Consider the following 27873-nt stretch of genomic DNA (forward strand, 5'->3'; position numbering starts at 1 on the left):
CTCCTGGGGAGCAGGCAGAGCCACGTTTATCCTCCGCCTTACTCAGAAGACTCCTGATTCCAGGACCCAATGAACACTCCCATGATTTTCCCAGGCTTGTCGGTGCTGGGGAGCAGGGTCCCGGGTGTAGCAGGTGGGGGTGGTGACTGCAGACTGGCAGGCAGAGCTGGAGGAAGGGGGCGGGCACGATTGGCAGTCTCCTGTCCCCCTCCACATGCTGCCCAAAACCTGTGAAGGGTTTTGCAGGATGAGTCTTGGGGTCAGAGACCTCCCCAAGACAGAGCCCTTTAGTCATCCGGTCACCTATAGTGGCTTCTGTCACTCTGGAGGTGACAGGGTCAGGTTGGCAGTGTTGGTTGAGAGGCCATCTTCACCTGGATTGTGACCGTGTCTCAGGCCCAGGCTGATGTCCTTTCCCAGGTGTCTCAGCCTCTCAGCCCTTTTCAGCTCCTATACCCACCCCACCCCCAATTCTGGAGTATCATCCCCAAAAGCTGAGGGGCTCAGGCTCTTGCTACAGACAACACAGCCCTGGTTTTCAGCAGTCCAGATGGTGCCAGAGGCCTCTGAGGAGTCATCAAGGACAATGTCAGGGTCCAGCCATGCCACCCCTGATGAGGACAAAGTAGAGTCCTTGGTTTTAGGGTCCTGCCCACTTCTTCAGTCTGCTCATAGCACGTTGTTGTCGGACTCTGCTCTGAGGGGCAGGATCCAGACGCCATCCTGGAGTGCTATCTCTGCTGATCTGAAGGTCATGTTTAAAAACCCCTTTCTTCCCATAGGTCTGTTCCTTCCATCCAGACATCCTAGAGGGCCCAGGCATAGAGTCCAGCATTATCATGGAAGTTGCTGCCTATTGCCTCTTGATTCAAAGAAAAAAATCCTCACATGGGTTCTATCCTGTGGCAGAATTTGAAATATCCTACCTCCTACAAAAAGGGCACTGTTTAAAGTACGTATTTAAAACCAACCACTCTTGGGCACAGTGTTGGGCCACCTTGGCGTCTGGAAGGGGCCAGCACCAGCTGGCTGTGTCCATCGGAGGTGGGTGTCCAGCTCTGGCGGAGAGGGAGGGGAGCCAAGATCAAAGCTCCAGGTAGCCTAGGATGATCAGCATGGCCATGGAGTGGGAGAGGATGGCACCAGCACATGGAGTTAGGCAGACTGCTGAGTTCTCCACCATCATGCTTGTGCCTGAAACCAGCAGCCAGAAATGGGGTCGGGGTGGGGTGGGGGGGAATCAACTGGGACCTGGACCACCCCAGCCTCACCCTCTGGATAGAATCAAGCCCTTTCCTAAGGAGACTCATAGAGGGCTAGCGTTAGGATGGGCAGTGTGGTCTTCTCAGCCCTACTCCTAAAACGCTTTGCAGGACATTTGGTTTTGCTGGTCCTCGGCCTTCCCCACACTCTGTAAAAGGTGCACCCTCACTTCTCTAGCCCTAAAGGGTGCTCTGTTTTTTTGGGGGGGAGGCAGTGATGGACAATGCCAGGACCGCTCTGCACTTGGGTCTTGCCTTCCTCCCCCTTTCCCTTTGGTATTTGGCTGGGTTAGGGTTGTCTTGGGTGGAAGTGACTCCTTCATTAGGTATCTGGCTGGACCCTGATATTCCCGGGGATCAGGTGGGGGAGAGGCAGCACCTCCATTCCTCACGATGTGGACTTCCGCTGGGATCCCGTCCCCTCCAGGCCCTGTGGTTCGAATCTGCACCAGCGCGTGGCCAATGTCTTCAGGTACTGCAATTTCTATCCAGTTCTTGCTGGTGAGGTGGAGCATGGGTGTCGGGTGTAAGTCATTCTGGTACAGCATCTGTGGAAAGGGTTTAGCCAGACGGAGATTTCTCACACCAGGGCTGATCCTTCTCTCCTCCCTGGCTCCAGTCACTGGGAGGAGCCCAAAGGTTTTCAAAGTCCTCCTACTCTAGAGTCCTCCTACTCACCCGTTTGTTTCCATTGCCCAGGGCTAAGCTCTTAGCTCTTAAACAAGCACCTCATTGATGGGAGGAAGCAGCTAATTCTTTTTGCAGACTCCTGAGGCTAGAAGACCCTAGGCTTCACCCAATTCATACTACCCAGATGAACCCCTACCTTCCCACAGTGATACTGTCTGCCCCCTTTTTAGTTCCTACTACAATCTACTCAGAGAACCATTTAAGTATTTCATGCCTCTCACAATCACAAATCATTGCAGATGTCTGACTCAGATCCTTCTTAATATAAGTTGCTGCTCCCCTGTGTCGTTTTTAGTTGCCATCAAGTGGATTCCAACTCATGGCAACCCCATGTTGTGTGGGGTAGGACTGTGCTCCATAGTTTTCAATGACTAGGGTTGTTCAGAAGTAGACTGCCAGGCCTGTCTTCTGAAGTACCTCTGGGTAGGTTCCAGCTGCCTTTCCAGCGCTTAACCGTTTATACCACCCAGGGACTCCCCAGTATTAACTGGAAATGCAAAGGGGCTGTTCCGCACCATTTGATGCCTGGCTGATCCCTTCCTTACCTTATAGCCCGTGACTGCAGACTCATTTCGGAGCGGGACCACTGGGTCCCACTTAATGCTAAGACTGGAGCTTGAGAATGTCCAGGAGATGTTGCCAGGAGGTCGCTGTGGAGCTACCCGGGAGGGAGAGAGTTGGAGAGACTTCCCAGTGTTTCCCCACTCTCCCCCTTCTCTGCCCCCTTTTCTGAAGGTCTGCCTATAGCAAGTATACTCTGTTTGCTGCATAAGGAAAAAACCCCATGAAAAGCCAAGAGAGGGAGGCACTTCAGAGGCCACAAGTTCCATTAGGCTCGTGGCCACGTTTCTGTGGAGGCCAGGGCTCGTGGACTGAAGCATTTGTCTTATCAGCCCCTCCCCCCACTCCACCCCAGACAGACTCACGGGGCTTCATGGTCATGGTACTGTCAGAAGGGCTGGCAGGCCCAGTGCCAGCCCGGTTGTAGGCCCTCACGGTCACATGGTACTTGGTGTTGGGGTGAAGGCCGGTGACTCGGGCACTGGTGTCCAGCCCAGCAGTCCTCACTCGGTCAGCAGCTGCTTCTTTGTCCCCAGCTTTCCAGTAGTGGATCTGAGGGGAGCAGGGGTACCCTAGGGTCCAGGATCAAGCCCAGGACCTCAGGCCTACCCTGACTCAGGCCCTGAATACCTACATACTGTTCCTCTCCTCCTCACCCTGGTCCTTATGACTCAGTCATAGGTCTCAGAGGCTGAACACTAGGTTAAGAGCTCCAGAGAACAAGGACAAGTCAGTGTTGTTTACTGCTGTCTTCTGGGTGCCTAGCAGAGTGCTCAGCCCAAGAAAGGTATTCACTATGTGGACTGAATGGGGGAGTGGGGAGCAATGAATAGGTGGTGGGCTAGGGCCTGCTGAAATCCACTCCCATTTAATTAAATCAAGGACCACCATGGGGATTCTGCTAAGGATTTGTCGTCATTGTTAGCTGCCATCAAGTTGGCCCCCAGTTCATGGAAACCCCATGCGCCACAGAATGAAATGCTGCCCAGTCTGCTGTCACCCCCATGACTGCTGGCAGATTGGATTGCTATGATCCACAGGGTTTTCACTGGATGATTTCAGGAAGTAGATCACCAGCCCTTTCTTCCTAGTCCATCTTAGTCTGGAAACTCCACTGAAACCTGTTTAGCTTCATAGCTGCAAAATGCAGCTATCTATGCATAACATGCAACTCACCACTGACTGACACAACTTAATGTACATGAGGTGCATTGGATGAGAATTGAACCCAGGTGTCACACAGAGAAGGCAAGAATCCCACCACTGCAGTATAACATGCATATCTGTACTTGCAAAGTAGCCTCTCAACCCACCGCAGGCTTAAGATGGCTGTTCAGTAAATGCAAACCTATTTTTTATAGCAATTGTGATACTAAGGCTAAATATCACGGGCATATTTAAAATATTTAAAATCAAGGGCAGAGTTTGGATTTACCTCCTTACTGCGTGTGTCTTGCCTAAGCTATTGTGCTAAAGTGTAGAGCTAACTTGAATGGAATTTACAGTGTCACTAGTATGTCCAGCCTGATGCTTCTCCCTTAGGCAATGACAGTTCTGACTTCTGTTCTTTCCTTCTCTTGCTCTCTTTGCCCTCCATCTATTCCATACCCCACCTAGAGTTATCCATGGGCCCAGGGCTAGGTCAGAGACTGCTGGGCCCAGAGCTCCCCTGGGATGGGAAGATCTACTAGCACACAGAGGGGCTCATGCTGTTCCCAGTTCAGCCTGGGGATGCCAGGCTGAATGCCAGGACCAGAGGAGCTGGCAGGCAGGGCTCCATACAGAGGGTGGGCAGGGGCCTTTTAGGTCATGCCCCTTCCAGAGCCCTTTCTTCCTCCCCTGGGCTCCTCTGCTTCTGCTGCTGGCCACTAAAAAAGCAAAAGCCAAACTCACTGCCATTGAGTTGGATCTGACTCGTAGTGACCCATCCTTGGGTTTCCGAGGTTGTATCACTATGGAAGTAGATTGTCCAATCTTCCTTCCAAGGAGTGGCTGGTGGGTTTGAACCACCAGTCTTCTGGTTAGCAGTCAAATGCCTTAGGCACCAAGCCACCACTAGAGTCAAGCATTTACTGTGAGGCCAGTCTATCAGCCATGGGGTCTCTGTTTGTAGCCACAGTGCTGCCTAGGCTGACTGGGTCCTCTCTCTGTTTGACAAATCAGTAAGTGGGTGATTGCAGGAGGTGTCACTTGTGAGGGGGCATTCCTGAGCTGTACACTGCCCCCTCCTAGCCTTGAAGCCCCAGCAACCCCCTTTCCCAGGCCCAGGGTCAAAGCTTACCTCATACCCCAGAAGGATACCATTCATGTCCTGCTGCACTGGTTCCCATGTCACATTCATCTCTGAGGCCGAGACTCCCTTGGCCCAGACCTTGGCAGGGGCCACCCTGGGCTCTGAGGACGGGCACAGATGGGTTTGAACTCCCAGGTTCTCCCTATAGATCCTTCCCCACCCAGGATTGTCCTTGCTGGGATTTTAGAGGAGAGCTCAGGGCACCCTCCCCAGGATACTACCTCTCTGACCCTCAGCCTTCCTCAGAGAACCTCCCTCTTCCCTACTCCAGCCCTGACTAGGGAGATGGGGGAGGGGAGGCAAAATGAGGCTAAAGGCTTAGAACCTAGATGTTCACTTAACCTCCCCAATTACGGAACAGGGAGCTCTGGTGGTATAGTACCTAAGACACTTGACTGCTAACCAGAAGGCTGGCGGTTCAAACTCACCAGCCACTCCTCAGAAGACTGGGCAATCTACTTCCATAGTGATACTGCCTCAAAAACCCAAGAAGGGGTCACTATAAATAGGAATCAACTCAAGGACAGCGAGGTTTTTTATTTTTATTTTTCATTTTTTCCCCCCCTTATGTAAGGGAGCCAGGTGTGGTGTATGTAGCATTCTCCCCAGCCCCCACATCAGGGGCAAAACCCATTGCCATAGAGTGAAGTCTGACTCATAGCGACTTGGATTTCCAAGGCTGTAAATCTTCACACAAGTAGACTACCTCCAGCAGAGCAGCTAGTAGGTTTGAACCCTCCCACCTTCTGGTTAGCAGCTAAATACTTTACCCACTAGTCCACCAGAGCACCTTCCACCTCAGGGGCAGTAGCCCATTTATTGAGCATCTACTACGTGTAAATTACCATCTTGTTTAATTTTATTTTCACTACAGCCCTGTGAGAGTAATGTCATCCTCATTTTATGGAGAGGGAAAACACGACAATAACTTGTCCAGGGTAACCCAGCTAGTAAGTGGCAGAGCTGGAAGGCGTCCAGAGGCACCCACCTTCCTCAGCCGAGTACACGAGCGCAGTGAGGCTCTCGGGCCCCTCCCCGCGGCGGTTGTAGCTGCGGATCTTGACCTGAAAGGGCGTGTAGGGCTGGACGCTCTCGTTGCTGTAGACGAAGTGCCGGGCGTCGGCGCCGGGCACCCGGGCGGTCTGCCAGCTAGCGCTGCCCTGCCTGCGGAAGGACAGCAGGTAGCCGAAGCCGTCTCCGTTCTGGTACTCCCGCGACATGGGCTGAGGGGCAAGAGCGTGGCATGGGCTTGGGGCCGCGGGCGCGCTTCCCTGCCCATCCTCTGGCTCTGCCCAACCTTCACAGAGAGGGACAGCCCTGGCGTCCTGAGCCAGCAGCGAAGGGGAAGCAGGGGCTGGGGAAGAGGAAGAGGATGTGGTCGGTCTTTGAGTCGGTGCTGTGCAGCGGCTCAGTTTAGCTCCTTTGTCTCCAGCTGGGAGATGAGCCAGGCAGGGATGATGAGGAGGGCAGAACTTGTCCCCCAGAAAATTGGATGCACATTTTTGTTTCTGTCCCGACCAGCTTACCGTCCAGTTGATGATAAGTTCCCCAGGGGCTCCACCTCCTCCACTGAGTCCTGAGGGGGCCACCGAGGGAGCTGTTAGGACCAAGAGACACAGATGTGGCTGGTTAATGGGCAGTGAAGTAACAAAAGCGCCGAGCCCATGTCTACAACAGGGGCACCCCTTCAAATGGTCTGAGTTTTGCCCTTCAGTCCCTGTGGACATGGAAATCATATTCCAGCTCTGCCACTTACTAGCTGTGTTACCCTGGGCGAGTTGCTTCTCTAATCCTGCCCATAAAGTGATGATAATATTTCTCTCACAGGGCTGTGGTGAGAGTAAATTAAACAAGACAGTGATTAGCATATATTAGATGCCCCATAAAAGATCACTCTTCTCTTTACTCCTGTTGACTTGAGCTAAATAATAGAGATCAATCCCTGTTTGCTTTAAATTACATGGGATAAATAATCCAGAACTGCAGTTAATGCAGAAAGCATTTCTTTGGGGGTTCCAGGGTGTTTTATTTTTCTTCTTCTTCTTGTGGCAGATTTAATTTCCTAGGTGTCTTGAGTATTAAACAAGGCTGATATTAAAACAAGAATGTATTTGGTCAGCTCTCCCAGCCTAGCAGGGGGTAGCTTGGTCAGGGGTCAAAATATTTCTATAAAGAATCTAGCAGTTGGAGTCTTTTCACTTAGTTCTGGTAATGATAGCGTTGGGCCTTGTAATTTGCCATAACACATTGCCCATTTGATCCTATGAAACAAACAAAAAAAAAGCCAAACTCACTACCATCAAGTTGATTGGATTCATAGTGACCCCCCTCCTTGGGTTTCCAAGGCGGTATCTCTACGGAAATAGATTGCCCAATCTTCTTTCCAAGGAGTGGCTGGTGGATTTGAACCGCCAGTCTTCTGGTTAGCAGTCAGACGCCTTAGGCACTATGCCACCAGAGATCCTATGAGGTGTTGTTGTTGTTGTTATGTGCCGTTGAGTCAGACCCGACTCATAGCGACCCCTCCTTGGGGGGTTTCTGAGGCAGTATCACTACCGAAGTAGATTGCCCCATCTTCCTTCTGAGGAGTGGCTGGTGGGTTTGAACCACCAGCCTTCTGGTTAGCAGTCAAGTGCCTTAGGCACTATGCTACCCTCTTTTCCAGGTGGAAAGACTATGAGGCCCAGAGCAGCTAAGTGACCTGCCTAAGGTCACACAGCTAATAAGTGGCACAGCCAGAATTTGAACTCAGCTGTTCTGATTTCAAAGTCCACTATCTTTCCTCTCCATCCTACCTGTCTTTGTGCTCATCAACTCTTGGAATACTACAATGAAAGCAACGCTTTGACACCCACATTTGACTCTCAAAGAAGTTTATAGTCAATCAAAGGAAGTGTTCCTTCTGGAATTCCTTACTTAGAAGAAGTACATGCTGATAGTGCTGAATGATTCCAGAAAGAGCCTGGAGAATCAGCCTGGGGCATATAGGTAAATATGTTTAAGGGAGACAAGAAGGCAGACCCTCACTGTACATCCACTGAGTCAGTCAGTGGGGGTACTTTGGGTGGGTAGAAGGAGTGGAGGTAGGGTCTTGACTCTATGCTGCAGCCCTTCCCAGGATCCCAGGGCTCTCATTCCTGGCCTTGGCCTAGGAATAGCTCCAGGGCCACATCAGAGTGGACAGGGCCTCTCAGCAGATGCTGACCAGGGCCTTTGGCTGCTGCACTCTCCTCTTCCTTCCCTACTCAGGCTCTGACACCCACTAGGCTCTGAGGGTGGTGGGCAGAGAGATATTCATCCTTTCTGTTGGGGCTAGGGAAGCTGGGGTTGTCAACACTGGCTGCTTCCCCACTCCTCTGCACAACTCACATACACAAACGCAGTACACACACACCTTCCTCATTAACTGATTTCAGCAGCTCAAGCCCTTCCTGGGAAGTCATCTGCCTACCACCCATGGTCCTGGGTTCGAGTCTGCATTCTGCTATTGTGACCCTTCCCTTCCCCAAACCTTGGTTTTTCCATTAAAAAAAAAAAATTAAACTTTTCATTTTGAGATAATTGTAGATTTATATGCAATTGTAAGGTTGGCCTATTTTTGAAATGAAGGGTTTGGACTAGATGAACCTTCCATCTCTGACAGGCATCATGCAATGCTGCAGCCCGGTCCTGACTTGGTGCTCCTCTCGCATAGGTATATTGGAGAGTCCAAAACCGGGTGAGCAGGGCTGGGACTCAGAGGTTGCTTGCTGCTTGCTTGGGCTCCTTTTAAGGAGAACCAGGGGCTCTGCTCTGATGTTAGTTCTCTTTGGGAGATCCATGTCTCTGACCTGCTTCCTTGGTCCGAATTTTGCCGGAGGGCCCACTGGGCTCTCCAGTGCCCAGGATGTTGCTGGCTATAACCCGGAACTCATAGTCCATCCAGGGCGTGAGGCCCAGGACCTGGGCAGTCTCGGCATTGCCTTCGATGTTGGCAGGATCTGCAAGGCACCAGCAAGTGGAGGTTTTAGTCTGTGTCACAGCACTTGTTTATTGGTCTGGATGTAGAAGGCAGGGACTGGGTCTGAATGGCCTCTTTGTACCCAGCTTTCACCTTGGTGCCTGTCATATAATAAGTGCTCAATACCTATTTCAGAAATGGTGGGAACACTAGAGGTTTGGGGCAGCCACACCAGACTTCCCTGTCTTAGTGCTAATGCTTTGCCTATGCTTTGCATACCCTCCCACCACTGGTATTTTCCTTGCCCCTGTAATAGTCTACTAATCCCTTCAAGCATACACACAGGGTGCTTCCTCCCTCAACTCTCTCCCCCTTTGCTGCCTTTGTGCGACTGCTTCCCCCAACAGGCCTGAGAGCTCCCACTTTTGAAGATCCAGGCTCCACCCCATGCTCCTCCCACTACCTCCACCTCCCTATCAGCACTGAAGAGAGCGGGGCCTCACACTTACTGGTCCGAACCTGCTTCCACTTTCCTGCAGGTGGAGTTCGAGCTTGCAGGGTGTACTTGGCAATGGGACTATGGTTGTCGAAGCCACGGCTCCAGCTGAGCTGGATAGTGGTGTTACCGATGTCCCTCACCACCACGCCTCCAGGGGGACCTGGTGGACCTGCATCAAGAGGTCCGAGCACAGGGGGTCGGAATTAGGCAGCTTCAAATTTGAGCCAACGTCTTCCAGGCCTGACTGGGTTGGTGCAGTACCAAGAATGGGCAGCAGAGAGCACAGTGAACACAGCCCAGATGGAAAAGCAAGGAACTGAGGCAGGGAGTGATGAATGTAGGGTTGTGTGGCGGGAGGAATGTGTTCAGGCTTCTGGTCTCAAGGCTAGAGGGGCTACAGAAGGCTTCACAAAGATGTGTGCATAGATTTCCCAGTACTAGTCTTTGCAAAAGGAGCCATATTAGCAGAGTGGTTAAGTGCTTGGCTACTAACCCAAAGGTTGGTTTTTACTGGTTGCTCAGCAGGATCTGCTCCTGTAAAGATTACAGCCTTGGAAACCCTATGGGGCAGTTCTTCTGCTCTGTCACATAGGGTTGCTATAAATCAGAATTGATCTGATGGCAATAATCTATTTTTAGTCTTTGAAAACTTCTGGCTTTAGCACAGTACCCAGTTTGGGGCTGTATTTAAGAAAAGTGGATTTTTAAAAGTTTTCCTTTGGAGGAAGAATATTTTACTCATTTAGGACCTACAAAGACCCATGGGATATGTCCACTTCAATAGACTTCTGCCAGAAACCCCAACAGCTTGTTGGGGAGGGGATGGGGCAGGTAGGAAGGGCAGGATAGCCCAGCTGGTTCTCTTAGGGAGTCTGGGGTGGGGGATGGAGGTGGGAAACCCCATCACCTCGGACCAGGACTGTGGCCTCCTTGGATGCACTGTCCACCACCGTCTGAGCCATGCATGTGTACTTCCCGCCATGGCGCAGCTGAGCGTTCAGGATTGTCAGATCCCCTATTGTCTCCTTCTGCACATGGAGGAGAGCAAGGAGAGGGGCAGGTCAGAGGAAGCAGCCCTGGCTCATGCAGCATGCCATGGGACAGAGTTTGGGACTCCTCTGCTCCGTTACCCCCGTGGATCCCTCTGCATCCCACTTTTCCTATCTGTTCAATGGGAAGAGTCAGCTACTCCCCCACTTAGTACCCCTGGGGACTAAACAACAAAATTTGTTACACAAGACAGTCAACAATTGTCCAAGTTAACAATGTCATTCTCAGGATAATAACATCATTATTAAGAACAGTCATAGAGTGGGAGTCTTATTGGGTTTCTGGAATTCAAGGTTGTCCCTCATCCTCTCCTAGATGTATGGCCTTTAGGTGGCATCCAGGAAACTGCCTGCCTAAGGGACAATGCTTATTAACCCAAGAATGAGCTTGCCATGCATGGGCCTGAGAGAACAGGAATGACTTTGGGGGACTTGAAGGTGGTGATGATTAAAGACATCTTGGGTCTCCTGTCTATCTAGGAGGAGGGAGGAGCCCTGAGGGGCCCAGGCTCACCACACTGGCCCTCCGATAGTGACCCCCGGGCTTATCAAAGTCAATGGGGAAGTCATCCAGGGTCCAGGTGAAGGTGAGGTCCATGGTGGGGTCATGAGAAGCGTGGCACTGCAGGGTCAGGTTATCCCCCAGGTTGATGTCAGCGCTTGAGGGGGCTAGAGTGATCTTGGTTGCATCTGCCAAGAAAAACAAGACCTCTAGGTGAATAGGGGAGGAAATTAGCTAGGCAGGTGCAGAAAGAAGGACAGATGACAGGCTGTGGCCTCAGTCCCAGGGTAGAAAAGAGGCAGTGTGGTGGCAGATATCCTGTTGTCTCAGTGGCCCCATGCCATGTGTGCTGGGGGAGCAGGACTAGATACCAGATGGTGGCAAGAAGGGGGTCCCAAGCAAAATCAAATCCTAAGGTAGCCTCATAAACAAACTAGAAGGAATGTGGGAACATAAGAGCAGGAGCATAAGAAGAGTGGCGGCTGAGGCCTTACCTCGCACAGACAGGATGCCGGTGCTATTGGCTTTGCCCATGAAGTTCTCAGCAAAGCAGATGTATTTGCCTTCATCTGACCGACTGATATTTCTTATCATCAAGGTGCCATCTGGAGTTACAGTCACTCTGCAGCAAGGACAAAGCCAGTCTGTAGTCATGGGAAGGGGACTTGCTTCCAAGGAGGATGAGGAGGGGGCAGAAGTGCTCAGGGTGGGCTAGGGGCTGTACCTGCTGTTGTTAACCAAAATCTCAGTGCCTTTGCTCCAGAGCACCACAGCCTTTGGTGCTGCCCGGGGCTGACATGGGATAATGACCTCTCCCCCCCGGGCCGCTGGGATCAGACGCTTTACGGGGTTCAGCCTGAAATCAGGGGCCAGTGCTGGAAGAAAAGGGGAAGCCCACAGTCATATTGAACACCCTTGCTTAAATCCTTGATCTGGCCACACTCTAAGCACTTTACATACTCTGGGTGGTCAAGTCATGAGGGGCTCCCAGCAGCACTGCGTCCAAAGTGCACCCAGAAAGCAGCCTCCCTCACCACGCCCACTGCTACTGCTCTGGTCCATGCCACTGTGTCTTCTGCCTGGATTATTGACAAGGCCCCTCACTGGCCTTCCTGTTCCACTGCTTGCCTCCTACGCGCTCTCCCTACCCAGCAGCTAGGATCATTTTTTGAAAAACGTAAATCAGGCCATTTCACTCCTCACTTTCAAACCCTCCAATTGTTTCTTGCTGCATTTAGAATGAAGTCCAACTCGTCACAACAGCTCCGAAGTAAAGCCCCATGATGGGGAAAAGGACAGTGGTGATGGCTATATAACATGATGAACGCAGTGTCACTGAATTGAACATGGAAAAGATGTCGAATCAGCAAATGCTTTGTTACCTGTACTTTTACCACACACAGAAGTAAATCCTCCACCTCTCTGATCATGCCACACTCTGCACTCCCCCTCACTTATTATGCTGCAGCCCCCTGGGGCATTTATGTTTTCACTTTGAACAGGCTAAGCCTTTCCCTGCCTCAGGTCCTTTGCTCTTGTTATACATTTTGCCTTGAAATCCCACAGATTATCACATGCTGTCTCCTTCAACCTCAGGTCACCTTCTGAATGCTACTTCCTACAAAGGCCTTCTCTGGTCCACTCCATCTACTGACCCACCTCCTGGCCTGTCCATGTGGCTGTCTGAGATATCTTATTTGATTATTTGATTTGGTGTCTATTTTTCCATCTCTCTCTGCTGGATTGTAAACTGCTTGAAGGCGGAGACCTTATCTATCATGTTAATTCTTTAAAACCAAAAACCAAACTCACTACCATGGAGTCAATTCTGATGCATAGTGACCCTATAGGACATAGTAGAACCACCCCATTGGGTTTTCAGGGCTGTAAATCTTCACTGAAGCAGATTGCACACCTTTCTCCCATGGAGCAGCTAGTGGGTTCAAACCGCTGACCTTTTGGAGTGCTTTAACCATTATAGGAGCTCTGGTGGCATAGTGCGTAAGGCATTTGACTGCTAACCAGAAGACTGGTGGTTCAAACCCACCAGCCATTCCTCGGAAGGAAGACTGGGCAATTTACTTCTTGGAAACCCAAGGAGGGGTTGCTGTGAGTTGGGTCTGACTCAAAGGCAGTGAGTTTGTGTTTTTTTTTTGGTTTTAACTACTATGCCACCAGAGCTCCATTTTTTAGGAAGAGTTAAATAAGTTCCTTAAAACTCTAAAAAACTCACTGCCCTCAAGTCAGATCCGATTCATAGTGACCCCACCTGGGGGGGTGGGGAGGTTTCCGAGGCAGTATCACTACAGAAGTAGATTGCCTAACCTTCCTTCTGAGGAGTGGCTGGTGGGTTTGAACTGCTAACCTTCTGGTTAGCAGTCAAATGCCTTAGGCACTAAGCCACCAGAGCCCCCTCTTTAAGAAGTGTTAAATAAATATTGTCTGGATAGATAAATGTCATAGTTATGCCTCATTATGACTTGATGAAGGTGCTCTGGTGGCATAGTGCTAAGGCATTTGACTGCTAACCAAAAGGTTGGCAGTTCAAACCCATCAGCCACTCTGCAGAAGGAAAACTGGGCAATCTCCTTTGTAAAGATTTACTGCCTCAGAAACCCAAAGGGCGTTGCTACTCTCAGAATCGACTCAATGGCAGTGAGTTTGGTTTTGGTTTGGATGACTTGATGAAGTAGGTATCATCATGTCCATTTTACAGACGAAGCTCAGCAAGCTCAAGTCACACAACTAAGAATACTAACACCAGCTGACATTACTGGGCACCTGAGTGGTGCGAATTATTTGTGCTTGACTACTAACTGAAAGGTTGGAGATTCGAATCTACCCAGAGGTGCTGCAAAAGAAAGGCCTGGTGATCTGCTTCCATGGAGGCTACAGCCAAGGAAAACCTGTGGAGTGGTTCTGAGTCCGAGTTGCTGGCAACAGGTTTTGTGTTTATTTTTTGGTTATGTGATGGGCAGGTCCTTTATGATTTACCTTGATCATATTTAATCCTTGCAACAGACCTATGAGGACTATCATTGCCATATTTTATAAATCAAGAAACTGAGACACAAAGAGGTTAAATAACTTGCCAAAAGTCATACAGCTAAAAGGGTTCAAACACAGATCTAATGGATTTGGTTTTAAATGACTTTGCCACCTTTTTTTTCCACAACAGCAAACATATCCTTTGTGCCAGATAGCAGCAAGTCAGAGACTCTGTCCCCTGTTGTTGTTATGTGCTGTCGAGTCAAACCCGACTCATAGCGACCCCTCCTTGGGTTTCTGAGGCAGTATCACTACGGAAGTAGGATTGCCCAACCTTCCTTCCGAAGAGTGGCTGGTGGGTTTGAACCGCCAGCCGTCTGGTTAGCAGGCAAGTGTCTTAGCCTCTATGCTACCAGAGCTCCCCTCTGTCCCCTAGGAGCTCCCAACCTAGTGTCTCATCTGCTTTCTCAAATCCCTAAATTCTTCTATTTGGAAAGCTAAGGAAAACTGTGCCCATGCATGTGTGTGCGTTTTATGTGTGTGTGTAGAAAGTTGGCTATACTGCAACTTGAAACTCCTAAAGCCCCACCTGTGTATCCTCAGGGAAGTCCCCTGGGCTCTCTGGGCTTTTACCTTGCACAGCCAGCTCGGCACTGGCATAGATGGTGCCGTGCTTGTTCTCTGCCACACACTGGTACATGCCCGAGTCCTCCAGGCTCAGCTTGGAGAACCGCAGGTCCCCGGCCAACACTTCCACCCGGTTCTGTGAGGAAGAGCCCAGCCCAGGGTGGGGCAAGGCAAAGGGATCAGGACCCCTTGAGGACCAGGATGGAGGGACAGACAGGGATGGGTGCAGTGGAGACTCTAAGCTGCCAGCTCCCTCGAGGAGAGGTGGTAGATGGGGCTTCTGTGTCCAGTTCTTCCTCAGGGCCTCCTGGAATCCCAGGGTGGGACCTCAGAGATTAGCAGACCTCCTGCACTCAGGAGATTAAAGCCCAAGGGGTGGTGGAATCACTCAGTCAGGACCACATAGTGAGTTGTGACCGGACCCAGGACCCAGTTGTGACTCTGCACCCGTTAGTCAGGACTCTATCGAGCCTCCTTGAGCGGTCTGTGGCCATGAGACCCTGGATACAAAGAAGCACCTAGAACCACCCTCTGAGAACTTAACTGGCCCAGAGGGGCTGCTAGTGGTGGGGTGAGGGGTGAGGGTTGAAGAAACCAGGTGAGCATGGGGAGGTGGTGTGTGGGAGGAAGCCCCAAGTCTCTTACGTGGGATGTCAGAGGCTCTCCATTCCGCAGCCAGCGCACTGTGGGCCGGGGCTTGCCTGCAGCCGCACAGCCCCACCACAGATTAGAGCCAATGTCAGCCTCCATATCTGAGATCACTTTGAGCCATTCAGGCTGAGCTGTTGGGGGCAAGGGAGAGAAAAGCCTCCAGGTGAACTGAGAGGAGCCTCTCAGCTCATTAAACAGAAGATAATTACAGGGCTGCAGTGCCTGTTCTGGACAGGAGAGGGCACCACCAGCATTCCTGGACGGAGAGGATAAAATGGGAGAGGGGGAAAGAAGCAGCAGGCACCAGAAAGTTGGTGCTTTGTGGTTACACTAGTGGCTGTTTTAGTGACTGAAATCATCCTAAGGACTTCAGTGTGGTCTTTCTGAAGCTTCTACTAGAGTTCTGAGCTGGCCACAGCATTAGTCTCTTTCGTTCCCCATACACAGTATAATCTTGGGGCAAGAAGGCATCAGCAAAGGGCATCCCAGCCCTTCCTTGACTTTTGGGTGTGTTTTCTCAAGGGCAAGAATGAAAGCAAGGGGCAGGGGGTGTCCCAGGCTCCTACCCTGCACGATGATGCGGCCCTGGACGGTGTCACGACCCTTGGAGTTCTCCGCCTCACACTCGTAGGTACCCTCATCCTCAAAGCTGACACTGGGGATTTGCAGAGTAGGCTCTGCTGTGGCCCACTGTGGGGACAAGGAGCCATCCACTTTGCGCCACTTGATCTGGGGGACAGGGCTGGCGAGGGAGACAAAGTCAGAGGGAGCAGGCTGAGCAGGGCATACTCCCTTGTCCTGCATGTCCTTGCACCCAGACCCTCAGCTCTCCTGAGCTGCTGGACAGGTGGGCGTGGTTGTGGACATGGGGCCCCTGGGCTGGGGAGGAACAGAAGGAGGGGGCAAGGAAAGAGGGAGGGCGCTCTTGGTTGCTTCTCAAGCACAGGCAGGGAAGGGCCGAGAAGCAGGGCTCCCCTGCCCTCCTCTGTTCCCTGCAACAAGTGCAAAGCCAATGAAGCTGGCACCACCGTGCCTCTCATGGATTGGTCCTCCTCAGCAGAGACCTGGGTTCTGTCTCCCAAATGGGGCCTTGCCTCTGCTTTCCAAAGGGCTTTAGTTATTATGTGCTAAAAAGGAGCTCTGGTGGAATCAAATGCCTAAGGCATTTGATTGTTAACCAGATGGTTGGTGATTTAAGCCCACCACTTCCAAAACCGAATGGGGGTCACTATGAGTTGGAATTGACTGAGTGGCAGTGAGTTTGGTTTTGGTTGGAAAATGAGCTGAGATATTGTTGGGTCTCTTAAACGGTTAATATATTACCCTTTCTTGTGTTTTTAATATGGTTTTTCTGGAAGCCCAATAACTTTCCACAGAGCAGAGGGCAACCCAGGTAATGGAAGTAGATATTTGAGGGACCAAAGTGAAAATCATATTCATTCATTCAACAAATATTTATTGAATACCTGCTATTTGCTTAGCTCTGTTCTAATGACTCATTTTCTAGACAAAAGCAAGACAGATAATGCTTTCTGTTGTAATCTTTTCAATGATAACTGCTAGCATTCATGGAACATTTACTAAATGCCAGGCACTGCTCCAGGCACTATACATATAGTAACTCATTTCATCCTCAGAACAATCCTACAAGGTAGGTACTATTATTATCACTTTACAAATAAGGAAACTGAGGCTCAGAGAGGTTATGTAGCTGACCCAAGTCCTCATAGCCAAGTGAGTGACAGAGCAGGGCCAGAATCCACACACTGTGCTGGGCTGCTGCTAACTCTGGGTGTTAGGCAAACTATGTGAGCCTGGGTTGTGTTGCTGGAAGGACCAAGTGACCCGTATGTGTAAGGTCCCTGGCATGTGTGACACCTGATCCAGAGAGTGAATTCTTAGTGAGGGGTGGTGGCCTCTGCTGTGATCTAGGCGCTCTGCCAGATCCTTCCAGGGGCACCAAGATGACTGTGCCAGTTCTTGCCTGCCCCCCATACCAACACCTAGGCCCCTAAGAGGCTGTGAGAGTGCCCTGGCCAACTCCCCTCCCTCCTCTGTCACTCACTTCCCAAAGGCGAAGCACTCCAGAGTGACCTGCTGCCCCACCAGCGCATAGGTCTCTGCTGGGAACCGGGCCTTGATGTTGGGAGCAAAGAGCCGGGGATCTGGGGAAAGAGGGATTTTGCACATCAGATGCAAATGGCTCCAGGGCATGGATCCTGTGCGTGGGATCATGGCCCTGTTCAAAGCAGACTCTGTCTAGGCAGCTCAGTGGAGTCTCAGAAGATTCCCATTCCCCTGGGGGGCCTGGGGTCAGGGCCAGAGGAGGGGGTGGTAACTGGTCTTCACTATCTCTTAGAGGCATTCCCTTCTGCTGACCCTCTCTGCTCCCCGTTCCCCACCATGCCTGATCCTGACCTTCAGCAGCCAGGTTGAGCTGTGCGAACTTGCTGAAGACACTCTTGGTGGAGAAGTCCATGTGGCTGGTGGCCAAGCAGGAATAGTTGCCCAGGTCTGAGGCATTGGTCCGGGCAATGTACAGGTTCCCTGTGGTCTGGGACACGAAGTGACGCCCATCCGTTGGGATGAAGTTGGGAAACTCGTTGAGGAGCCAGCGGTAGGATAAGCCTAGGATGTGGGGAGATTGAGAAGACCAGGGGGTGCTGGACTCATGGGCCAGCACTGGGTGGGACCCCAACACGCTGGTGGGAATTTGTGGGGCCTATCCTGAGAATAAGGACCTTGGTGGCATACAGCCTAAAACATTTGACTGCTAACCAGAAGGCTGGCAGTTCAAACCTACCAGCCACTCCTCGGAAGGAAGATTCAGCAATCTACTTCTGTAGAGATACCGCCTTGGAAACCCAAGGAGGAGTCGGTATGAGTCAAATTGACTCAACAGCAGTGAGTTTAGTTTTGTCCTCAGAATTGCCTGTGCTAAGAGCTGGGGCTGGAGGAGACCGAAAGGGAGAGGCGACTTTATTCCTGCCCTCGGGGAGCTCCAAGTCGTATGGGGGGGACCCAGCTCCTGTCCCCAGGAAACTCCCAGTGTGATACAGGAGACACAGCCTTGGCCTTCAGAGATCTGCCAGCCTGCAGAAGCAGAGCTCACAGCTAGAAAATGACTGGTCCAGAAAGTAAATACAGAAGTTACTGAAAGACAGGGACCCAGGGATCAGTTCTTCCACGCATCACTCACCACATTTATTCCATGTGTCTCCTGCTGAAGGTCTAGAAACCCCTCCTAGGCCCTCTAACCATGGCTTGGGGCCCTGACTTACCTGGGTAGTGAGCAGGTGGGTTACAGGGCAGCATCACCCCCCAGCCTTCATGGGTTTTCACTGGGTCTCGCTCCTCTTTGGAGAATTCCTGCAGAACTATAGGTGGAGATCAGGGGTTCAGGCACTGTACCCCAAGCCTGGGAGCCCCCTCCCCAACTCATCCTCCACAGCAAAGTAGCCACCAGGGCAGGTCTTGTGGGGTCAGGGAAGCCTGGCTTGGGGGCATAACCTGCCCTTTCTAGAGATTTTTTCCCAGTGCCTCCCCAACTCCATGTTCTGGTGCCCCACGGGTCTCACAGCCAAAGCGGAGGACAGCCTCCCTGCTGACTACAGTGCCCACTGGATTGGAGGCCAGGCACTGGTAGACACCAGCATCCTGGGCCTTGGTGGGGTTCATGATGACCAGGTTGCCCCCCACCAGCTGGTGACGGGAACCTGGCTCCAGCTTCATCTCGGTACCATTCATCTTCCACCTGCAGCAGAGACCAGAAGGGGGAAGCTGAGTCCTGGCCAGCTGGGCCCAGCCCTGTACCAGGGCAGATGTGAGGAGAAACTGTATGGTTGCCCAGAGCCTCCCAGCACCCACCACATGAGTCTCACCTATAGGTGGCTGGGGGACTGGCCCGTGCGCGGCATGCCAGTGTCACCTTCTCCTCTGTAGACTCCTCTGGGAAAAGCAGACTAAGAGGCTGGTCTTCAAACACAGGCCCAAAGGTGACTGGGGATCCCTGCACGAAGCTCCAAGCTGCAGGGAGGGACACCACCAGAGGCCTCAGCACCTGGGACTGGCTGGAGCCTGGCCTCCAGGGCAGCATTAGCCAATAGAACTTTCTGCAATGGTGGAACAGCTCTATTTTCTGTACCATCCAATATGGCAGCCACATCCATATCTAGCTATTGAGCCAGCACTTGACATGTGGCTAGTGCAGCTGAGGAACTGAATTTTTTCATTTTATTTAATTTTAATGAAATTAAATATAAATTTTCACTCAATTTTCTGTGTGTGTTGTTGAAACTATACACAGCAGAACATATACCAATTCAAGAATACCTACATGTACAACTAAGCTAAATACCAATTTAAATAGACTGGGCAGGCCTCATCTGGACAAGTTAGTTAAGCCAGTCGTCTGTCCTACACTTGGGTGTTGAGCACCAACTGTACACCTGGCACTGGGCTACAGACTGGGTTGCAAAAATGAATGATGCAGTCCCTCTCTCACAAGGAGCTTGTTGTCCGTGTGGGCGGTCAATGCTGAGATAGAGGTTTAGAGTCAAGGTGCTGGGGCTCTCGGAGTGGAAGCAATGGATGCTACCTGGGGCCTCAGGTGGGGCCTCACAGAAGAGAGAATCCAAGCATGGGCCTTGGAAGAAGCATGAGGTGTCACAGACCACAAAGGTGGAGAGAGAATGTATGTATCTTCTGGGGGCAGCCTGGTTCCATGGAAGGTACTTGGATTTTGGGGGCTAGGCTGGGCCTCGTACTAGCTATGTGACTTTGGGCAAGTTATTGAACCCTTCTGAGCCTCAATGTGTTCACTTGTCAAATGGTAAGAATAATACAAACTCACTTCCCAGAGTCTAGGGGAGGATGCCTCAGAATGATGCACTGTGAGGAGCCTGCATAGGAATGTACTCAGGTAGTGTCTGTGGGACCCATGCTAAAGGTAGGTGGAGACCAGGCAAGGAGAAGGCTTGTGGTGGGCAGATGGTGGGCAGGTCCATATTTATGAAATTCTCTTATGACAGTTCAAGAGAAACCCAGAAAAGTGAGTGACTTGTCCATAGTTGCAAGTGGGTCTGTAGCAGTGACAAGTCTAGACAGAACACACACCTGCAATGCACATAGATGCCTCCGTTTCCATGTACCATTGTCCTCCTTCACAGGGCGGGGTGAGGGTCTCCCTGCCTTTCCACAGTGGCAGGGCAGCTCTGATTGCTGACTGGTGGGACCTGGCGCTTTTTCTCTGTGGTGTCACTTGGGAGCCAGACCTCCCCTAATTGGCTCCTACTCCTCAGCACAGCTGATTTCAGCCCCTCCTTGGTGGGTCATGGGGGAAGAGATTCCCATTAACCAAATAGTGCCTGCTCTCCCAGACCATCTAGCTGTCAGCCTTCTTCCAGGGGTGAGGCTGGGGCCCCCATGCAGCAGCTGAGGCCCAGCCCTGGCCCCCTGGGAGTGGGGGCAGCTGTTAAGTAGCTCCCAGAATAAGGAAGGAGCAGGGCTCCCAGAAACAGTCTGGTGCAGGCATCCCTCCACCCTCTCCCCACCACCCACCACTATCCCTCACTGCCGCCCCAGGCCTCGGAGACTAGACTAGACGCACGGCGACAAATGCATCATCTTGGCTGGAGAGCCCAGCTTAATCCCAAATTAATGATGGTGGCAGAGAGTAGGCACCCCTGCCTCAGCTGGGACTGCTGGGAGGAGAGGGAAGAAGGGTTTAGGGAGGCAGCCAGGCTGCTGGGAACCACCTTGTACAATAGCAGCTTCCAGGAACTCTGTCTGGGGGATGGGGGTGGTGGAGTGGGCTTTGAGCACATGGATGCTGTAAGGCTGGCTTTCTTCCTGAAAAAGCTTTCTCCTCTGCACTGAGCCATCGACACACTCAAATATCCACAAACACACCCTTCCCCACCTCTCGCCCATACACCCTTTCTTACATGCACACATATCATACATGCACACGTGCAGACCTCTCTGAGCTGCTCAGATATCCAGCTAGACACACACACACACCTGTCCCCCACTCACCCATGCACATGTAGCTACAAATGTCCATATACACTTATTGTCTACCCATGAATCCACAAGAATAGAAACAAACCTCACATGTGTCAGAGAACTCTGTTCCATAGGGTTTTCAATGACTGAGTTTTTGCAAGCAGATCTCCAGGCCGTTTTTATCTGAGTTACTGCTGGATACCCACTGCCATCAAGTCATTCTGACTCATAGTCGACCCCTGTTGGGTTTCCAAGGCTGTTATCTTTATGGAAGTAGATTGCCTCATCTTCCTCCCACGGAGCAGCTGGTGGGTTTGAACTGCTGACCATCTGGTTAGCAGCCAAATGCCTTACCGCTATGCCAGAGAATCTCACTGCCCTGCTGGATGGGTGCCATTTATTGAGTGTGTACTATTTACTAGGTACCATACTCCCTATTTCCTTCTCGTAAACACTTTACAAAGTAGGTGCTGCCATTTTTGGTTTTCTTATTTCATGAGCATGGAAACTGTGACTTAAAAACATGAAAGAAGGGAATATTTTGAGTATAAGGAAAAAAAAAAAAAGATGAAGAACTTGCCCCTGATCACACAGGCAGAAGGAGCAGACCGTAACGCCCATGAATCTTGGCCCGAGCTTCATGTCAGATCACCCGGAGTCCTCTTGCATCCCAGAAGCACTGAATCAGAAGCTCTAAGAGTGAGGGCCAGGACTCCAAATTTTTACCTGCCTGCTTTGTTGTTGTTGTTGTTATGTGTCGTCAAGTTGGACCCGACACATAGCAATGCCTCCTTGGGTTTCTGAGGCGATATCACTACAGAAGTAGATTGCCCAACCTTCCTTCCAAGGAGTGGCTGCTGAGTTTGAAATGCCAGCTTTCTGGTTAGCAGTCAAGTGCCTTAGGCACTATGCTACCAGAGCTCCTACAAATGCCTGTAGGTTACTCTAAGGAGCTCTGGTGGCATAGTGGATAAGGCATTTGGCTGCTAACCATAATGTCAGTGGTTCAAACCCATCAGCTGTTCCATGGAAGGAAGATGGGGTGATCTACTTCCTTAAAAATATATAGCCTTGGAAACCCAAGGGGGTCGCTATGAGTTGGACTTTACTCGATGGCAGTGAGTTTGGTCTATAGGTTATTCTGAAGGACAGCGGGGGTTGACAGCCACTGCCCTGTACCCTAAGGCCTGTTCTGTTGCTGTTGTGGAGTTGCTTCCAACTCATGGGGACCCCATGTGTGCAGAGTAGAACTGATCCACAGGGTTTTCATAGCTGATTTTTTGGAAGCAGATCACCAGCCTTTTCTTCCAAGGTGCCCTGGGTGGATTCAAACTTCTAACCTTTAAGTTAGCAGCCAAGCATGTTAAACATTTGCACCACCCAGGGACTCCCATCATGTCCTAAGTCAAGAAGTAGCTGGGAAACAGGCCTGGCCCAGGGGGTGGGAGGAGCTACCCAGTGGTCCCAAGCCCAGCAATCTGCCCCAGCACCAGGCTGCAAGGAGCTGCTCCCTGAGAGCCAGGTCTCAGATCCTACTGCCTCTTAGCCCAGGCTGCCTAGAGCAGGAGACAGCCACCCAAAGAGGGCAGGGGAGAGGTGGAGAGGTTCCTGGGCTCCTCAATACTCTTCTCAGTACTGGAACCACACCATCTGAGGCAAAAACGCAGTTTTCAGATGTGATCTGCCGCCTCCCAGAGCTTCTGAGAAACAGGCATGGAAAACCTCAGTACTAGTTCCTGCCCCACCAACGGGGTGCCTCAACCCTTGGCTTGCCTTGCTAACCTGCGCTGGGGTTGCAGTTTTGGATTCTAGCACCAAAAAAATCAGCCACTGAAAACCCCAGGAAGGACAGTTCTTCTCTGACACACATGGAGTCGCCATGAGTCAGAATCAACTTAACGACAACTGGTTTTTAGGACATAATGAGGTCTCTGAAAAGTGTGCCAGTGGAGTCCTTCCCTGGGGAGACAAAAACCTAAAATTTTCTGGCTGCAGTCTTGTGGAGGTGGGGATGGGAGAAATAGAGGAGTGCGGGGTGGATGTGGGAAAGGAGGGGAGGTGGAGACTGAGGCTAGAACTGCAGGACTGTGGAGGATGGGTCCTCCTCCCACAGAAATATTAAGGAGAAAAGGGACGTCTGTTGATTTGGCCTGGGGGTCAGGGCAGAGGGCCAAGCAGAGGTCCCAGCAGGCCCCTCAGAACAGGAGCAGGTGGGCTGGTGAACCCCCTCCAGCTAAAGGACAGGCCCTCTGTTTCCTCCTTCCTGGCACCCTCTCCAGAGTCCAGCTAACCAGGGCCTCTCAGCCCCATGGGCTTCTTCCAGACCCACTTCCTCCCCGTTGCCAGTTTCCTTCCTCCCATGGGGTGAGATTCTTGCCTGGCTACTTCTGCCTTTGCCTAGCTTTCCCCTGCTCTGCCTCATCTCTTCCCAGTCCCTGTTCTGCCCTCCTGAAAAAGCTTTCTCCTCTGCACTCAGCCATCGACACACTCAAATATCCACAAACACACCCTCAGTCTGTTTGCTAAGCAGCAAGCATTGCCTTGAGGAACTCTTACAGAGCCCTGCCGTCTCTGTCATTGTCTCCTTGTGTCAGGGGACTCTAGAGCAGCTCCGCTCAGTAGAACTTTCTGTGATAACGGAAGTGTCCCACAGACTCTACTGTCCAGTTCAGTTTGTGGCTGGTGTAACTGATTTAATTTTAATAGTCACCTATGGCTATTGGCAGGAACTCTGGTGACATAGTGCCTAAGGCATTTGACTGCTAACCAGAAGGCTGGTGGTTCAAACCCACCAGCCACTCCTCGGAAGCAAGATTGGGCAATCTCTTTCCATAGTGATACTGCCTCAGAAACCCCAGAAGGGATCGCTATGAGTTGGATCTGACTCAATGGCAGTGGATTTGGTTTGGTTTGGTTTTGGTATGGGTATTGGCAGGAGCTCTGATAGCGTAGTGCTGAAGGCATTTGACTGCTAACCAGAAGGCTGGTGGTTCAAACCCACCAGCTACTCCTTGGAAGGAAGATTGGGCAATGTACTTCCTTAGAGATACTGCCTTGGGAAACCCCAAGGAAGGGTCACTATGAGTAGGCTCCAACTCGACGGCAGTGAGTTTGGTTTTTTAATGGCTATTTGTTACCCAACTGGACAGTGCAGTCTGAGGCTGCAACTCTGGACTGATACTATGGAGCAGTGGTTGTACCGGAGGCCCGTGAGGGGCACAAACAGTTTGCACTTGGCTACTAACCAAAAGAGTAGTGGTTCAAACCCACCCAATGGTACTGCAGAAGAGAGGCCTAGTGATCTCTTTCCGTAAAGACTACAGCCAAGAAAACTCTATGTGTAATACATGGAGTTGCTACAGGTTGGAAATGACTCTATAGCAACAAGTTTGGTTTTTTAGTTTGGTTGTGCCTAGTTTTGCTGTGTGACCCAGGACAAGCCACTCATCCTCTCTGCGTCATTCTTTCTTTACCTGTAATATGGAAAAGACTCATGCCCTCTCCTCTTAACCTTAAAGAATCACAAATGGGAACATTTTAGGGAGGAAATTGCTACAGCAATGCAGTCAGTTATTTCAGTAGTCATCATCAGAGTAATAGCAATAATATATAATGACATAATTTTCACTACTGGGCTTACCTGCAGAGGAGAGAAGGGCTGCAGCAGCTAGCAGCCGCAGGGATGGTGTCCTCCTGGTGGGTGTCCCCATGGTGGGTGTCTCAGGCAGAGTTGGGGTGTGGAGAGAGGAGCCTCAGTCCAGCATGGAGCTCTGGATGGAGGTGGAGAGGGACTTAGGGATGCAGCAGGATGAGAGGGCTCTGAGCAAAGGCCTGCTGTCTCAGCTCCAGGCACATCTGGGTTGCACAATGCTTTGACTTGGGCCCAGTGGGGGTGTGGGGTGGGGGTGCATGCAGTGGGAGGGTGTGGGGAGGTGGAGGGCAGCCGGAATTGCTCCAGCACTAATCCTCTTCCCAGGCCCCAGGGGAAGGGGCTAGGCTATTACCAAGATGCTCTTCCTAGGGCTGAGTGCCTCCTACTGGCCCCCTGGGAGTCTGGCTCTGCCCAGTGTCCCCACTCCCCTCCCTTCAGCCAGCAGGGTGCTGCTCAGCAAGTGAAAGCAGCAGCTAATTGGGAGGTGAGAACCCATGTGCCCACATTTCAGGTAATACCTCTTGGTGCAGGGTCCACAAGAGAACAGGGCCAGGGCCTGGGTTTGGGGGACAAGTAACATATTCTGGTAGCAACTAGGGCAGATTGTCCCCCTCCCCACCTCACTGGCTGACTGAGGGGGTAGGATAATAGGCCCCTCTGGGAGCTGCATTAATTCTCTCAGTACCACCTTTGTTTTCCTAGCAGTGAGGAGGGGCTTCACTGGTTCTTCTACATCCTCTCACCTGATACCCAGGTAAGATACTCTGCAAGATGGACCTGTGACCTTGGCCCCATTAGGTAACTGACCAGACAGGCCAGAAGGCCAGGACAGGCCTTCTGTGATGAAAGAGTTAATGCAGCTCCTAGGGGAGCCTCCCTTTAGCGAGGAGATGAGTAGAGACTCATTTACTGGGTTAAATCCTGGAGCTAAGGAGAATTCATTCCCTGGTGGGTGCTAAGAACAAGTCGGAGGCTGTCCCATCAGTCTAAGAAATGGGGCCTCCTCTTGTGAGGTGAAGGCAGGACACAAAGCCGTTCTTGCCACCCACTCCCCACCTCCAGGCTGACTTCCGAGTTCTTGGGAAGAGTGCAGAATTTTAGGGCCTGGTTTTGGTTGAGTGAGCCTGGGCCACTGGCTCCCAGCAGCTCCCTCTCAGAGCTGCCACTGGGCAACTGGGGATTCTGCTTCTCTGTCCTGCCTGGCTCTTTGAAGAAACCTAAGAGCAGGGACCACCACCTGTGTGTCAGTTTGCCATACCATGGTGGCTTGCATGTTGCCATGATGCTGGAAGCTATGCCACCAGTATTTCAAATACCAGCAGGGTCACCCATTGGGGACAGGTTTCAGCAGAGCTTCCAGACTGAGATGAAAGAAAGGCCTGGTGATCTACTTGTGAAAATTAGTCTATGAAAATGTTTTGGCTCACAACAGAATACTGTCCAATACAGTGCTGGAAGATGAGCCCCCCCCAGATTGGAAGGCACTCAAAATACACAGTGGCCGCAATGGACTCAAACACGCCAACAATCATGAAGATGGGACAGGAGCAAGCAATGTTTCATTCTGTTACATGTAAGGTCTCCATGAACCGGAGCCAACTCCACAGCACCCAACAGCAATAACAACAAGAACAGGGGGATTCCAGCAGGAGGAGGGAGGCTGCCTGGGGCTCTTCCACGAATTGGCTGAGGGATCCTGAGCAAGTCCTGCTCCATCTTTGGGTCTCAGTGTCCTCATTTGTAAAATGGGTGCTCTCTAAGAGCCCTTCTAGCTCTGACATTGTAATGCTCCCAGGGGGCCCAGGGGACCCAGGGCCTGGGAATCTTGTCCCCTGGGTCGGGGGCAGCTAGAGGAGTGGAGGATGAAGGCTGCAGATGACACAAGACTGCCCCTGGGGCCGGACAGGGTCTGAATAACAGTGCAAGCTCAGGGTCCACCCAGTTGAGGCTCATACTCTACTCCCTTGCAAAGAGAGCTCCTAAACCCCTTAAACCATCATATTTGATCACCTCACAACTTTTTCCTGCCTTCTCAACAGCCACAGCTGGCACTGAAGGAGATGAGGGAAGGAAGGGGAAGGAGTGGCCCCAGGGTCTATCAGGGAGGATGTGAACAAGGAATGCTGGGAGGGGCTGAGAAGGGTGGGTATTCAGGGTAGGGGGAGTTTGAGCAGATGGTACACCCCTCCCCCACCCCAGCTCCAGCCTCACATCCACTTCAGTTTGTCAGGAAGGTGGCTTGGATGCCACCTCTCCCCAACCACCTGCCCCTCCCTGTCCTTGTCACTTTCATTTCCAGACTTGAACCCTAAAGACATTCCCCTCACACACCGAGCACTTTTCCTACTCTGCGCTCACTCTTCCCAGGTAAGCACACTCATCCTTCAAGCCTCTGTTCATATCTCTGCCTCTCCGGGGAGCCCCTCAGAGACCCCATCTGCATAGAACACATCTCTGTTCTTGATTCCAGCACTCACTGCCCTGCCTGTGGAGGTGTGCCTGTATTCCAGGGGAGAGCCCATGTCTTATTCATCTTTGTATCACCTGTGCCTAGCAAAGTGCCTGGCACAAAATAGGTGTTACTTGTGTGTTGCATTTGGGAGCTCTGGTGGCATAGTGCCTAAGTTATTTGGCTGCTAACCAGAAGGCTGGCGGTTCAAACTCACCAGCCACTCCTAGAAAGAAGTTTGGGCAATCTACTTCCTTAGTGATAACAACCTTGGAAACCCAAAGAGGTGTCACCATGAGTCACATCTAACTCATGGCATTTGACTGATTGAGAACACTTGTGATAGTGTGCCTCTAGTACCCAGTGGACAAATGCTCATACATAGGTTTTTACACATTCTCACACACCTCCCCTCACACATTTTCACACACTCTCATACATGCCAGCACACACACACACATGCATACTTTCACACTCTCATACACTCTCTGACACACTTTTATGTACTGACACACATGCACACTCACACACCCTTTCACATGTATATTTACACTCTCTCATACACATACTCACATTCTCTCTTTCTCTCTCTCACACACACACAGGTCTCTAGGGTCAGCAGGGTGTCTGGTATCTCAGAAGCTGATCCCCAGATACAGTACAAATGCAGGGAGTTCTCCTCATTATAGGGACGCACTGGGGCA

General features: G+C 51.4%; 1 protein-coding gene across 1 annotated transcript; it reads right to left on the minus strand.

The window, feature by feature from the left end:
- Positions 1 to 1084: 1084 nt before the first annotated feature.
- CNTN2 (contactin 2) lies at positions 1085 to 24778 on the minus strand. The gene is made up of 22 exons (XM_007953509.2): positions 24709 to 24778; positions 18944 to 19088; positions 18641 to 18816; positions 18344 to 18439; positions 17481 to 17690; positions 17128 to 17227; positions 15629 to 15804; positions 15057 to 15193; positions 14418 to 14547; positions 11521 to 11671; positions 11291 to 11418; positions 10809 to 10984; positions 10153 to 10273; positions 9256 to 9414; positions 8637 to 8786; positions 6333 to 6403; positions 5795 to 6029; positions 4795 to 4907; positions 2879 to 3065; positions 2498 to 2610; positions 1642 to 1810; positions 1085 to 1194 (listed from the first exon to the last, which is right to left on the minus strand). Exons 1-22 carry the CDS (start codon positions 24776 to 24778, stop codon positions 1085 to 1087), a joined length of 3123 nt encoding a protein of 1040 aa, XP_007951700.1.
- Positions 24779 to 27873: the final 3095 nt, after the last annotated feature.

The sequence above is a fragment of the Orycteropus afer genome, unplaced genomic scaffold (genome assembly GCF_000298275.1).
Source record: "Orycteropus afer afer isolate SDZICR_OR568_19922 unplaced genomic scaffold, OryAfe1.0 scaffold00013, whole genome shotgun sequence".
Lineage (NCBI taxonomy): Eukaryota > Metazoa > Chordata > Mammalia > Tubulidentata > Orycteropodidae > Orycteropus > Orycteropus afer.

What these genes read in the sequence shown, in the direction of transcription:
- CNTN2 (XM_007953509.2), bottom strand. Translation starts at nt 24,778, where the DNA reads ATGGGGACACCCACCAGGAGGACACCATCCCTGCGGCTGCTAGCTGCT. An exon ending in GGCTGTCCTCCGCTTTGGCT is followed by an intron (nt 18,440 to 18,640) that starts GTGAGACCCGTG and finishes CTCCACCTATAG; the next exon opens with TTCTGCAGGAATTCTCCAAA. An exon ending in AACTTATCATCAACTGGACG is followed by an intron (nt 6,030 to 6,332) that starts GTAAGCTGGTCG and finishes CTTGCCCCTCAG; the next exon opens with CCCATGTCGCGGGAGTACCA.